The sequence below is a fragment of the Hippoglossus hippoglossus genome, chromosome 11 (assembly GCF_009819705.1).
Source record: "Hippoglossus hippoglossus isolate fHipHip1 chromosome 11, fHipHip1.pri, whole genome shotgun sequence".
In the NCBI taxonomy this organism is placed as follows: domain Eukaryota; kingdom Metazoa; phylum Chordata; class Actinopteri; order Pleuronectiformes; family Pleuronectidae; genus Hippoglossus; species Hippoglossus hippoglossus.
The window spans coordinates 5,394,880-5,410,382 of record NC_047161.1 but is presented as its reverse complement, the minus strand read 5'-3'; the positions used below and the strand labels follow the sequence as shown (position 1 = coordinate 5,410,382).

General features: G+C 43.7%; 2 protein-coding genes across 2 annotated transcripts in view; one reads left to right on the top strand and one right to left on the bottom strand.

The window, feature by feature from the left end:
* LOC117770083 (double-strand-break repair protein rad21 homolog A-like) overlaps positions 1 to 15,503 on the bottom strand; it is a 951,093-nt gene that overhangs the window by 6,493 nt on the left and 929,097 nt on the right. The window lies entirely within an intron of this gene.
* Positions 8,868 to 15,401, top strand: slc30a8 (solute carrier family 30 member 8). Its single transcript, XM_034599139.1, has 9 exons — positions 8,868 to 9,748; positions 10,925 to 11,079; positions 11,870 to 12,016; positions 12,145 to 12,298; positions 13,053 to 13,213; positions 13,392 to 13,504; positions 13,638 to 13,743; positions 14,191 to 14,325; positions 14,680 to 15,401. The coding sequence occupies exons 1-9, from the start codon at positions 9,675 to 9,677 to the stop codon at positions 14,823 to 14,825; spliced, it is 1,191 nt and encodes a 396-aa protein (XP_034455030.1). The 5' UTR covers positions 8,868 to 9,674; the 3' UTR covers positions 14,826 to 15,401.

The window sequence follows — 15,503 nt, the reverse complement described above, 5'->3', positions numbered from 1 at the left end:
AAGCAAGTAAAAGCACAAATAGATATAAAATACACAAACACATTCCAGTTCTTCTTAGACCATTCCTGTGATGGTCTGTACGTAGCTGACAGAACCACCAGGGGGCAGCAAAGTTGTCTGAAAGCTAACACACATGTGATCCTGTGGATAAGTGGAAGCTTTTTAGTGCAGAGAAAAATCACCTGACTGCGGTTGACTTAACTTCAAGTCAATAAATGTTTAATCACCATACTTTAAAGAACTCTGAGTTACCGCTCTGCATTATTTTCCATCCATGTAGAAACAATAATCTAATTTAAACAGTGGCGCTGAACCCTTCCAGCCCATTAATACAATTTATTTTTTAATTTAGCATTAAACCTTTTTTTCATTTTCATTGTGCCTCTTCAAATGGAAACAAAGACATCCTGTTATGCTCCAGGCGACTCGGGGAAGTAGTAACAAATATTTGTCTGAACTCCGTGTGCAGGAGGCCCCTTCAGCTATTTTACATCTTCCACATGAACGGAAAGCTGGAGGGGAGATTATTATAAAACAAATACAACCATAGTTTACTTTGACTGGGTAATCAGGGGGGTGTCTGAGGCTGTGTGTAGTTTCTTTAATTTATTGATCCGTCATGTTACCAGTAAATCAATATATCAATACATGACCGTCATCCTTTTCTTTGAGATTTCATTTTTAAAAATACCATTAAATATCACTGTGCTTAGTTGATACCAGAACTGAAAGAGGAATACCCCAATTAGCAAAAATAGTCAAACTGGGCTTGACCTTTGACCTTTGGCCACCAAAATCCAATCAGTTCATTGTCAGGTTACGTTAACGCGTGTCGCGCTTCTTCCTTGACCTTCAGGTCCGACGGCTCAGTTCCCTCCAACCTCTTCTCACGCTTCACAGACCTCTGCACAAATGGAGTCGTAGCTCACGTCTTACGAGCTCTGACAACTGAGGCTGTCCAACACGCTCGTCCACCCGTCTTTACACACCACTGCAGGACAGACAGACATTTATTTAATGGTCAAAGTGTGGAGCAGTGAGTGTTTTGATAAAGCGTTTGACATCACGAGGTCTCTCTCTCTCTCTCTCTCCTTGTTTCCTACGACACAGCGCTGAAAAGGAGCAAGAAAAAAATACTCCCTCAAAGTAAATAATTATCTTGGGAACAAGCTGTGTTGATGAAAGCGGGATGTCCCTCCCCCCCCGAGTGTGTCCTCTCACTTCTCTCAGCCAGGCCCATAAGTCAGGTGGTAAATTAATACCCTACACCCCTGTTGCATCTCTGCACAGAAGTCAGAGGGAGGAGGAGAAAAACCTGCTCATCTCTGCCAAAAACCGTCCCACAAACCCCAGAGGGAGTGGATTTATCCCGGGCACAAAGCCCCCGGTTGTATTTCACTGTAGGACGGCCTTTGTGTGTGTGAATCCGCTCACACTGCCGCTGTGTCTCCCTCCCTGCCCAACCTGTCCGTCTCCTAAGCTGACAAGCAGGTCTTACTTAGGGACAAGCTCGGAGAAAAGTCCACTGGGGGATGTGATGGATTTTGTGTGCGCTGGTACATGCGGGCGCGCACACAGGTTTTACACATGGGCACTTTGTCCAAAATGAGAGCTCGCTCACAACGCATTTCTCACACTGGAATTGTATGGGGGGGGGGGGCTGGCTGAGGAAAAGAAAGAGAAGCAGGGGGAGAAGAAGGAGGGAGGGTGTGGAGGCGCTGGTTGGAGGGGTCTTTTCAGTGCCTTTTTTTTGGGAGGCAACAATAGTCTTTGTCCGAGATCTTCCACCATTCTTATTAGTGTTACGGGAAGGAGGAGGAGGAGGAGGTGTGTGTGTGTGTGGGGGGGGGGGGTGGCACACAGGCAGAGGACGGTTTCTCCATAGTAACAATGACAAAACAAGTCAGTTCAACTCCAGGCAGGCGCAGGGATGATTGCAGCTGCTGAGCTGAAGCACAGTAACTTGTGCTGCCGAGTCCTGTTCAGTCAGGGGAAGGAGGAGGACCGGCACAGAGCAGATTCATAAGATAGAGAGGTGGTGAAAGGAAGAGAAGAAGAATCCTGTGTAAAAAGTTGATGTGTTTCTTGGCTGGAAGCAACAAGTGACTGCTTGCACATTCGTATCCCTCTCAGCATGGACCGGGACAGTCACAGCGAGGACACCTTGTCCACCATGGTCCTGGAGAACATTAAAAACAAACTGATTCATGCCTTCAGAGCAACAGGAGAGTCCAGAGAGGAGCCTCAGGACTCTGGATCCACTGTCAGACCGCTCAGCATCGGCCGCAGCTTCCAGGCCAACGAGGAGCTGAGGAGGGCGCAGATTGATGGAGCCATAACCTGGCTGAGGTCGGAACTGGTAAGCTGTGATTGCTGAGTTGATATTTGGTGCTTTTTCTCTGCAGTTTGCAACAGTTGTCACAAATTTGAATCCCCTCTCTGTCTTTGTGCCACATTGTGCTGATTCAGTTCTTTCATTGTTGTCATGCAGCTGGAAATGCGCTCTCAGGACCTCCAGCTGGCTCAGACACTGCTCGGGCTCAACACGGAGATCCAAAGACTGAGGAGGGAGAGTTTCGGAGGTGTGGAAGTAGAGGGGGAGGATCAGCAGTAGCCGGCCTCGGCAGACAGCCCCTAATCTGGGGTAGATAAGTGCTCTTACTGGAACCCACGGTGGACAAGATGCAGCCGATAGCTCCAGAATTCAAATGTAAAATATGAAATGAAACTTGTTTGTGATTATGGCTCTTTGAAATAAAATGTGTCTTGGTGTAAAATAGAGATTTGCATCCAAAATAACCTGGATAACGGAATAAGATGTTTCATATAGATTAGAATTGTTTGCACTTTTGCAGAGTTGTGCTGAAGAAACCTGTCCTGTTTCTTTGCAAGTCAGGAAACAAGACGTTTTGAATGTAAAGATGGAATCAAGAAAAGTTTAATGTTGGCATGTTTTGTAATTTTGCAAAAAATAAAGAGTGCAACATCACATTTTTTTCATGTCTTTATTGTGCTGGCATACTGCTGCAGTACAGTACCTGTTTGAAATACGGCTACACGTTGAAGAACGGTTAATAAACACATCAACATCTCATTTCCATACAAGTCTAGCTTCTACACTTCACAGGTTCTTTCTGTACATCAGCATCAATATAACCACAGTTTACATTTGAATGGATTTACAGCTGCACTGTACAAACTCGACTCTAATAATCTTTTCTCAGAGACATATTTACACTGCAGGGTCTCAATAACAATGTCTCACTGTCCCCAGAAGGTTTCATCACTGCTTGTGCATAATAAAGATTCAATGAACTCAAACTGTCCTGCTGCGGCGCTGAATTAATTCTGCACATCGTTATAGTCATGAAAGGTCAGCGAGCTTCCAGCACATGTGCACGCACACGCACACGCACACACACACACACACACACACACACACATACACACACACACACACACACACACACACACACACACACTGCGGTTGTAACACAGTGATCTCAGGTGCACATTAATGAGAATTTCAGAATTCAAACTTTCTCAGACAAACAATACTATGCAAAGACAGCAATGGCTTCAGGTCAGTGTTTTACTCAGAATTTGTGCTTCCCTGTCACACAGTTTATATACTAATTTAAAGGAATAGGACTAAAAGAGATGGATGACATGACAGCTCCGTAAAAGTGAAGCCAAAGCACCTCGCTCGCCCCCTGGTGGCTGACTGCAGTATGGTCATAATCCCCGTCTCCTCCATGTGAGAAATAGGGTTAGGGTTAGGGTTTTATCGGCGGGACTTTAAAACTGTGGCTCCATTCTCTAATCTCTACTGTCCAGAGTTGTCTGTCTTTATTTACAGTCTATGAATAGGACATTTTGGAAAAAGTTTATTTGCTTTCTTGCTTTGAGTTATAGATGAGAAGACTCTCTCACTGTCTGTCCGTTTAATTAGGAAGCTGCAGACATTGGTTAGCTTAGCTTAGCATGAAGACAACAAATTGGGGAAAGAGCAAGTCTGTTTTTGCACAAAAAGACAAGACTCATTCTGTCCTTAACTCCACTCATCCTCTTGTTTGCTTCTTCTTTGACAAAATAACATAAAATAAAGGGCAGTGAAATTATGGTGGGAAATAGCAGATTCATTAATCTGGCTCCACCTCGTCTCAGAGGATGTAAAGAAGTTGGGGAGAGACTCTGAAAAGTTGTTTTTCTTTTTCTAACGGTTTGAATTCTCAGGGCACAGAGCTTCTCCTGCTGAACGCTCTCTTTGATAATTCCCCGTAGTAGAGGGGTGGTGGTATCTTCAGGAAGGAGGTGGAAGAGCCCACCTCCCCTGAGCTGGAGTAGACGCTGCCGCTGCTACTGACGCTTCCTTGTTCGCTCTCAGAGCCCCAGTAGCTGCCCTCCTCTTCGTCTTCGTCTGTTTCCTCCTCCTCCTCAGACAACTCCTGCTTGAGCTCCTGGATGCCGGAGTGAAGCTCCATCAGCTGCCGGATCAGAGCTTGGTCTTGGGAACGCATTTCCATCTGCACACAGGGAACAAATCAGTCTAGATTAAAGATGGATGGAGAGAAAACAGACATACAGGACCAGATATCTAATGATCACAAACTTGAAATGAACCTGAGTTTCTCTCCTTTTCAACATGACCAGGTTCAGGCTCAGTGTGAAACCACAGCTATTTTCGATCTGAGCGTCTTTCAAATGCAAATCTCTGCTCTTTCTTCCCTCTCTTACGGACGGCTGTCTAATTGCCAGCATTGTAAAATAAGATATTCAGAATTCCACCAACTTCAGAGTCCGAAGTTTGTCCTGAGGAATGTCCCAGACGAAAAGAAAGAAAAAAAAAGAACCCATCTGGTCCGATCTGCATTTCTTTTCTCTCGTAATTACAGCACCCGGCTGAGACTGGGCTCCCACTGAAAGACGCTGGTTTTACTCTGCCTTTGTTAACACTTGGGAGAAATGAGAGAAGAAACACGAGCGTTTTCCTTTGAGGGAGTTTGAGATCTCCTCACGCCAAACACCAGATTATGTGTTTGTGCTTGGCTGCATCTGCACGAGTACGTTTTCTTCACCGTTCCACTGCAGAGTCGCATCTTAATCAAGAGCCGACGTGTGGATAACGAAACACCGGCCAGTTCTACTCCCTATTCATCACAGAGATAGAGTTGTAGAAACGATTTCATAATGGGAATGATGTAATTGGACCAGTCAGGCTTTTAAAGGGACACTCCACCAGTTTTTCTACACTTGAAGTTTAGTTTACTCTCTGTTTGGTGTCAGCAGGTTTCCAAAGTAGTTATATATCTGTCAGCTTGGTGGACGGAGATAAAACAGGTTGAGAGAGCGTCAGCCCTGAAAACAACTGGAGGTGAGAAGTTTGAAGAAAGAAACAAGAGGCAGGGATGGAAAAAAATAGTTTAAAAGTTTTTTACGATGAGTCGATTTCAGAAACGTTGGTCCATTGCTGCTGCTCAGAGGGTCGAGCCTCTGCTCTCACTGTCAGACGTGTGGTTTCTGTGCCTCACGACCCTCGGTTACCATGACGAGCTGTCTGCCTGAATGCACTAAATGCCGAGTGATATATTAGGCCTTGACAATGAGCCTCACACAGTTGGTCACAGAGGTGCAAACAGACACACACAACCACACACACACATACACACACACACACACACACACACACACACACACACACACACACACACACACACACACACACACACACACACACACACACACACACACACACACACACACACACAGGGCCTCTTTGAGTGGAGAGCATGGTTTGAAAGGGGTTGACATTGTAACAACATGACCTACATGCATCTTAGGAACAAAAAGGCAATAACTTGGGCTCCTCACATAAAAACACATTCAGTGTCCCAGGGGGTCATTTTGTTCATGTGACAAATGTCCTCTGACCTTTGACATAACAGACAATAAAATGCTTTTGTCCTCACTGGAATCTTACAGTTGTCAGACGACCACACAGTAGCTCAAGAATAATCTTATTCCTCAGCTATTGAGTAATATATTTTATATTTATCTCTCTTTATAATGGCTCCTCTGGAAATGTTAGCAGCATTATGATACCTTGGATATGAGTTTTAGTGTATAAAGAGTTCAACATATTAGACACAGCAGTGGTAGATGAAGAATTCAGATCCTCTACTTATAAAAGTTAAATTAGCCATAGCGCAGCATAGGAATACTCAAAATAGAAGTATTACCAGCAAAATGTACTTAAAAAGAGTATTTTTACAAAAACAATACAACAACACATGCAAGAATCATTTAAATATTTTTATTGGAAAACAATATTGAGCTAAATATTGCTAACATGAGCTTAAATGTCTTGCCATAAGCGTCTGGGTAAACACTGGCCATGTAAGGCCGTAGCAACAAAGTCCCTCATGAGTATATTGAGTTGAGTTGAGTTGGGGTGTTTTCCTTTACTCTTGAATTCAACCTTTCATTTATAAAAGAAAGAATAAGTTTCATATAGCTCCACTTTAATTAATCAAACATAAGAGGCATAATTATACAAAATGGCCCCTTTGAAATAGTTGGAGCTCCCAAGTTCTGGACAGGAGAACTTACAGGACTTCAGCGGTTTGCAACTTATTATTATTATTATTATTGTCAAATGCATTGATGACCTCATGTAAAAATCAGGATAACTTTGCACATCTTCAACATAAGTGGTCTGATAAGCTGCAAAACACTGTGTAGCATCACCTGTTATAATTTAGTATCATATTTCCCTCTGTAATGCAATGAGAGAAAAGTACTACGCATGAGTGATTCTCAGTCTATTTAGTCCCAGTCTTACCAGTTCTCTCCTCAGCCAGGCCAGTGCACTCTCGATGTCCATTTTGCTGCCTTCTCCTCCAGCCGTGTCTCTGAGGTGCTCCGTCCTCGTCTGTGTTTCCCTGCATGCACTCTGTCCGGCTCCCTCACCGCCGTTGAAGGTGGAGGTCTTGCAGGAGAAGTCCCGCAGTCTGGTTAGGACCACTTCCATCATGTTAGGTTTGCTTTTCCTATATTTAGACCCTCTGCCGTGCTGCGTCTTCTCAGCTGTAGATGCACGTACAGCCTCGTCTGTTGTGAGATCCCTTGCACCTCTGAGGACTTATGAGGAACTCACTCTCTCTTTCTCTTCTTTCCGCCCTCCCTCTGCTCTCTCTCTCTCTCTCTCTCCTTTTTTTGGGGGTGTCTGTCACTCAACCATCAACCCCCTCAGCTCCGTGGCAAAGTGAACTGGCTTCACTTAAGTCTAATTGTGACAGAGCAGGTCTGACGTCAGTGCATTGTCCCGACGCCTGACCTGGAGCTGTTTACCACTTTTGGGGCCTTTCATCAGACGCGCACACACACACACACACACACACACACACACACACACACACACACACACACACACACACACACACAGTGGTTATTAGGATGGAGAGGAGGGGAGGAGGCAGGCGGTTTCCATGGTGACAACAGTTGTGCATCTTAGTTTCAATGGTTCTGATCTTTTGTCAGATCTTTTGAAAGAGGAACGCAGTGAGGACAGAGCATATACATGAGATACACAAACAAGCACACACACACACACGGTGCTGCAGCGCTCTCATGGAGCCGGTGAGTGTTTCAGGGTCAGGGTCTTGGGAACAGTGTGAACAGCCATGTGTAACTAACCCTTCTCGTGCCATTTTCCCCTCGCTCTGCAGCCCCTAGCAACCACCGCGCTCCATCTTTTCACACCACACAGACACACACACAAACACTTTGGCAAACCAAACACAGGCCCACTCTCTGGAGTCCATAGACACTACCCACCAAAATAGACCTGACACACTGACGGCTATTTTTAGAGTCAAGCTCACTCCACTTTTAGGCCTTTTCAAGAAAAGCAAACGTCACGGCTCTCAAAGGGAATAAAAACAGCAGTGTTCAAGTGTCCGTGTGCGATCGTCTCATGAACCCGACGCTGCTGTCAGAGACAGAAGTGCTGTGACCTCACAGGTCACTTTGTAAGTGAGCGGATATGAATGATTGACAACTTTTTTAAATCAATGTTTACTTATACTTCCACCGCCTCTATTAGTGGTGCAAAGTAACTAAAAAGTACTGTAATTAAGTATACTTTTGAAGTACTTGTACTTAACTTTGGTATTTTCGTTAACACATTTCAGAGGCAAATATAACCTTCCTCCACATATCTTCATTTTTTCACTAGTGGCTTTGCAGATTCAGATTAATGACACAAAACATATGAATAATCAATCAATCAAACTTATATTTGTGCAGCCCATATTCACAAATCACAATTTGCCTCATAAAGCTTAACAAGATGTGACAAGGTGCAAATGATAGAATCAGAAAACAATTCTTTAGGATTTAGTTTTTGTGCAACCGCATAATTTTGTCATAAATGTAAATGTGTACATTTAAAAAGGAAGCGGGCTCATATTTCAGAACATTATCTACCTCGTGGAATAGAAAATCTGTGAAAACTTTAAATATGTGCTCCAAATCTCATACGCTAATATAATTTTGTATACATACACATATACATAATGCTTTTAAAGATTATATTGTACTCTACCACTCTCCAGACTTGGATAACATCGGTTGAATGCGTTGCGATGAATGTAAGCTTTGATTTAAAAGGAAGTTACTGACTCCACCTGCCTGTTTTATTTGATGATAAATAAAGAAAAAATAATACAATTTCTCTCCTGTCACTATTTAATAGTGATGAGTGGGACTGGAGACACGTGGCATTAGCGCCACCTTGTGGTACATTGTGGAAGGACCTGTTAGAGCATCACATTTCAGAGCTGCAGAGATTATAAACCAGTGTCAGAACCATTCATTCTTTCAGCGGATTTCCCCACAGCCCAAATTCTTACTATTACATCACTGGTGTGAGGATTTGTTTTTCATGATTCAGGCTGAAATGCTAAATCTACTCACAACCTTGGACAAAAACATTCCCGATCAAAGCGTATGAATTAATCAATAAAGACTTTGGTTGATCACATGAAACAATGTTTTTTTTTAATGAGATTTGACCCAGAAACTCTGGATGGATCAGAAACCTGTGAGCATGTGATCCTCGGGGCCGCAGCGCACGGCACTATGTTTGATTGCATAATCACTTAGTGCCGGCTGGACAGAGGAGGGGGGCGGGGCTTTGTATTGGGACTGATATTGACACTTGATCAGCTAATTACTCAAAAGTTTAAAGTTAGGAAGGAACATGACGTTAAAGTTGTTTAACACCGTGCAGAGATATGTATCTTTTCGAACTTTTTACCACCACATCTCTGATCCTGGATCTGATCACCTTCCTCCTCCTCCATCATCATCGTCTTCCTCCTCCTCATCATCTTCATCACCATCATCTTCATCCTCAGTGCTTTCCGGGGCGCAGCGTTTGCGCACGGTGCCAAACAAAGTGAGTCACAAGGCTGCATCTCGTTCAGCTGTTTGCGCCCCGGCTGCGGCAACACTCCCGTCAAGCAGCAGCACAGAGGACAGACACACACACACACAGACACATAACTTAGGGTTCATTCACTCTAAATTCATTTTTAAGTTTGATTCTTTTTCTTTTTAGCTTTTGTTTTAGATTTTGTATTTTTTTGGAGGGATTTTCTTCAGTTAGAGTCATGTCCAGAAACAAGGATCCGGAGAGAGTTCCCCTGGTGACAGATGTGAGCCACACTTACACCAGCGCGCACAGGTAAAACTTTTATTTCTCACTTTTTTTAAAGAAACAACAAGTCAAACTAGAGCAGAAGAAGATGAGAACTTTACATTTATCATGAGGAAAACTTATTGTATAGCTTTTATTTGTGTTTACTTTATCTGTGAGTTTAAATAAAAGACCTTAAATCAAATGCAGGCTAAAGTTTTTGGTTAAAACTTTTTTTAATCCAGTGTGAAGAAATGGTTTCCTCGGCTGTGTCTTTGCCCACGTTCCTTGTGTTTGTGATGTTACACACGGGACTGGTCTGGGGTCTGCCGGCAGCAGCACTGCGCGTGCGCACTGCCTCATCCAGCTCATTCCACTGGTGCTGGTGCAGCTCAGTATCCGGTCCCCCCCTGGTGGTGACGTCACGGTTAAAAACAAAGGGAGGTGTGCAAGGAGTGAAGAAATATACTAAATTTTAAAGTTCACTTCCGTAAATGCAAGATGGGAAACAACCGCCTTCATTTCACAGGAGTTATATGTGGATTTAAAGATTATGTCAAGACTTAGAGACACTTAAAAACAACTGAACTTTACATTTTAAATTTCAATCAATAAGAAACACTTTCCCCCCCTTTTTTCTTTTAGTTTCTCTCCTTTTTATATTATTTTTTAGATGATGCATGTATGTTCTGTTTTATATTTTTACTAATATCTGTTTATCTATAGATAGATATATACTTTATTGATCCCGAGGGAAATGTAGGCATCCAGTATTACACAAAACAGTCAAACACAAGCGCATTAGAATAATAAAAGGTAAAAAATGAGTGAAGAATAAGTTCACTGCAGTGAGATGAAAGTTCAGAACTACTACAAAGCTGTCACTGTGAAGAAGTATGTGCTAATGGAGATCTTGACAACACAGATATTTTAAGGTGATTTAAAGACAAGTAACCGAGGCAGAGTATTGAAGCCAAATATAAATACAGATTTAAAGATGAATAACTGAAGCAATACAAAGTTCTGCATTAGACTAACAAAAAGTCCAAGTTTATCAGTTAATCGATAGAGCGAAAGAAATGACTGAAAGGTCAAATGACAACAGAATACATTTTCCTGGAAACACTAAGAAAGTTTTTAAAGAGTCACTTCAAGAAGACACGATAAAGAAAACTGTTATCTGCCACTTCACTGACTTCATTCTGATTTTTAACGTTCATCCAGCGCGGCCAACCAGAGAGACGGTATCGGTGGCGTCAAACATTGCCATGACAACAGCCACGCTCAGGAGGACCGTGAACGAGAGAAGAAAGTGGCCAGGAAGAGGCTTTACGTGGTGTCCGTCGTCTGCCTGATTTTCATGATCGGTGAAATCCTCGGTGAGTCTTTAAATCCTTCATCCCTGTCTCTGGTTTCTTTTTTCATATTTTCATACCCAGCACATTTTCCATTACAAGATAACTGATCTAGGTCATTTTTTAAAGATCTGTCCCGTCTATCATTTCTTACTTCTCCTCCCTCTGCTGCCTTTTCCAAATCTTGACATTTTCCAGAGGGGGCTGTAAGTGAGAACGCAACAATTTCTGGAGCTTCTCCTGTCTGGGAAATATCAGAGTTAGGCCATGTGAGAATATGGCATTGTGACTGAAGCAAATGTGGCAGAACACAAATATCTCAGAATGAAAAAGAGGAGCTATAAGTGTAAAAGACACTTCGAAGGACAACGAGATTCTCGAGCTTTTGGCGATGAGGGCAGACGCCTGTGTTGATGTGCTGTCAACAAAAACATGTGATTTCCTGTCTCGTCCTGCCTCCTGCTGCTCTACCCAGACGCCACCCCTAACCTGAAGGACATTTTCCTGTTGTGAAAGCATCTAAACATCCAATTTCAAAACACTTCCTGAAAACGGCTTTTGTTTCGTCCATTCACTTCCTCTTCTTCCTCTTTCCTTTACCCTCCATTCCTTTTTAGTGTTTTCTCTCCTCTCACCCGCCTCCTCTCAATCACATATTCTTCTCTCGAGCCTTCTTCCTTTTCCCCAAATAAGTTTTTTCTCCTCCTCGCTCCTCACACAAGTGCAAATTGAGCTTTACAGAAAGTGATGTGACACTGAAACAACACTATCTGTGTGTGTGTGTGTGTGTGTGTCTCTGTGTGTGTCTGTGCAGGTGGGTATTTTGCAGGCAGCCTGGCGGTGATGACGGACGCCGCTCACCTGTTGGTCGACTTCACCAGCTTCGTCATTAGCCTCTTGTCCCTCTGGCTCTCCTCCAGACCGGCCACACACAAGCTCAGCTTCGGCTGGCACAGAGCAGGTAACATCTACTCGTCCATCAGGGCCTTAGCTGCTTTCAAGATTATAGAGCTGCACCACAAATGATTTTCAAAAACATCATGTTTCCTCCTGATTTATTCGTCTCTCTCCTCCTCTTCACCCGGTCAGAGATCCTTGGCGCTCTGCTGTCAATTTTCACCATCTGGCTGGTAACAGGAGTGTTGGTCTACCTGGCCGTGGAGCGCCTCATCAGCGACGAGTACACCATCGACGGCACTATCATGCTCGCTACCTCTGGTTGTGCGGTGCTGGCCAATATAATGTGAGTAAAAACACACACTCAGTTCTCATTAATGCAGCTTTTATCAGTGCACAGCGGCTCTCTGAGCATTTTATGATTCAGTTAAAGTCGGCCACGGAGAGCTGAGCATTACCGACAGTCATCGTTTGAGATGATGATGAACATCAGATTCATCGTCTCTTCAAGATGTGTGAGAGGCAGGGAACACTCTGGACAGGTCGCCAGCGAATCACCGGGCCGATATATTAGGTGCGTCTCAATAAAGGGGCTGTATCCTTGGTCGGCGGCATTTGAAGACTGATTGTTTGATTTTTCAAATGCGTCCTTTCATCCCTGAGAAATTAAGCCCCCAGTGGGTGGATCCTTCCCCTTCCAACCTATCCCAGGATTCATTGCACGTCAGTGATGATCTGTCAAAGAGGTAATGGCGCAGGCAACTAACAAGATGTCCGATGATTCACGCTTCAACTCAACCACACAGTAACGGTAAAAATGTTTAAAAAACCAAGGGGCGTTAAAACTTTCTTATCATGTCCAACTGCAGCTCTGTTGCTAGGTGACGGGCAATAAGGGCAGGATGGTAAAACCTATCATGTAGACCGGACCAGTCTCATTTCTCGGCATTCGCGGTCTACGGTGCTTATGAAGACCACATCCTCTGAAGGGGGACTCCTCAAACTCCACACAGAAAGGCTGCGGCCGAACGTGGATTCGAACCAGGAACCATCTCGATGCGAGGCAGCGCTAACACTTACTTTGTTTCCTGTCTCGACAGCATGGCCCTCACCCTTCACCAGTCGGGCCACGGCCACAGTCACGGCGGGCTCAGCTCCCACGGTCACAGCCACGGTGACAAGAAAGGAAAAGGACACGATCAGATCTCAAACCACAGTCACGACGACCACGCAGATGTGGAGCAGAAAGGAGCAGAACATGGTGTGTTTCTAGACCTCGAGTCATTATTTTGAACCCTCACTTACGATTCAGTCCCCTGTGCACACTAATCTCGACTATGGGTTCATTACAATCCACCATAACGACACTATAATGGAATATATAATGACTTTTAATCCGTTGTATAATTGGCTTTACTGCCCCGTTATGTTCCTGTCAGGACGGAGGGCTCAGCAGGCCAACGCCAGTGTGCGAGCGGCCTTCGTCCACGTGGTGGGAGATCTCCTCCAGAGCCTCAGCGTGCTCGTCAGCGCCATCATTATCTTCTTCAAGGTAACCAGTCTCCGCCGTTGAACTTCGGATAATGTCTGGATGTGTGGTTTGTTTTTTGTCATACGTGTCTCCTGCTGTGTCTTGATTTGTGTGTTGTGATATATTGTGTAACACTGATGTTTATTTTTTTTAGCCGGAATATAAGATCGCTGACCCCATCTGCACCTTCCTGTTCTCCATATTCGTCTTATGCACGACCTTCACCATCATGAGAGACATCCTCATCGTCCTGATGGAAGGTGAGTGATCGGCTCACTCCTAACGAACTCTATAGGTAGTTTTTCACTACTTCAACTTACTCTCAATAAATCTTAAAACCTTTCACACTGATATTCTACAAGAGTGCGTGGCCTGGATCGGGGGATATTTCCATGTTTTTTTGGCTTTCCTTTGTGATGTTTGTATTATTTACATACTGTATATTTTGTGTATTTGTTTGTATTCTCATATTTTTCCAATGAAAGGAACATTTTAACCACGCTATTTTGCCAAAATTTGTTTCTCCAGTCATAATGTTTTTATGTGCAAATTGAAAATAGGTGGATGGAATCATGGTATTCCACCTAACATCAGCATATTTGCACTCATAAGAGATCTCAGTCTTCTACTCTCTCCATCCATAAATATTCCCTCTCAGTCTTATACTTACACTATTTGTCTCTTCGTCTTGTCCATGCGTTACTCAGGCACTCCAGCGGGGGTGAGGTACAGCGAGGTGCGGGCTGGCCTGCTGGCGGTGAAGGGGGTCACAGCCGTGCACAACCTCCGCATCTGGGCCCTCACCATGAACCAGGCTGTGCTGACGGCACATGTAGCCATAGGTGAGAGAGTCCTGCACCTTTTATTTTAAATCTTATGTAGAACACACTGTGATGTACCTGTCGACTCCTCCTGTGGATTCCTGTATGTGGACCCTTTACGGTAACAGACTATGGAGGCTGTACAAACGGATAATGAAAGACAACATAGTAAAACACAGTTGTAAAAATATTAACTACGTTTTCATAGGAGCAGTTATAATCATTGACAAATACGCTTAGAGCTGCTTTATGATGCAATAATCATCTATTAAATGCTTTTAACACTGTGAATGAATTCTAAAGGGAATATTACCTGCACATATAAGGGGATCTAACAACAGTTTATTGTGGTTTTCCTTCGTCTCTTCTCCGCAGACGAGTCGGTGGATGCTCAGACTGTCCTAAGAGAAATGACACAGGCGTGTTTCTCCTCCTACAACTTCCACTCTGTTACGATTCAAATGGAGAGGCAGGCCGACCTGAAGCCCGGGTGCACCCTGTGTGAGGACCCCAAGATGTAACGCGTGCAGGAACTGGCCCGGTCACTGTCCGCACACAGCAGAAAACAGCCAGGCTACGAATTCCCTGCAGTGATCACAGTATTAAGTTCTTCTGCTCTGCTCATTGGACCCTGAGGTCTCATGTTTTACACTGACACTAACGCCAAAGTCACGTGACTGTGCCTTTTGTGTTGACATTCCCCCCCCAAAAAGTTATTTTAGTTTCCTTTTTAAGTGTATTTGTGTTAACATAGAAATCCGTCTGTATTATAAAACTAAAGTGTTTGTCTTTTCTGAATCATTACATCTTTAATGACTCTCTGCTAATATTTATACTTCTAGACTACAAATGTATCTAATTTTACCTTTTGACTTTATGTGACACATGCAGGACGGTGCTACAGTCTTGTTTGTTTGAGCAGTCACCCACTTGCACGCTGTCTGATACATGTAAATAAAGACCATTGAGTATTTCCACCCATGGACTTTTACACCAGCAACCTGAGAAGTCGAGCATCAACACAAATAAACACTGCTTTTGTACGGACCTTAAGGTATTAGCTGAAATGTATTATCCAATTAAATATACTTTTTTTTCAAACACTGTTTGTATGAATATTGTCTAATTTACAGTGTCATAAAATCCTTCATGACTAAGCACTGTATTCGTTTAACCCCCCCCCCCCACACCTCCTCTGT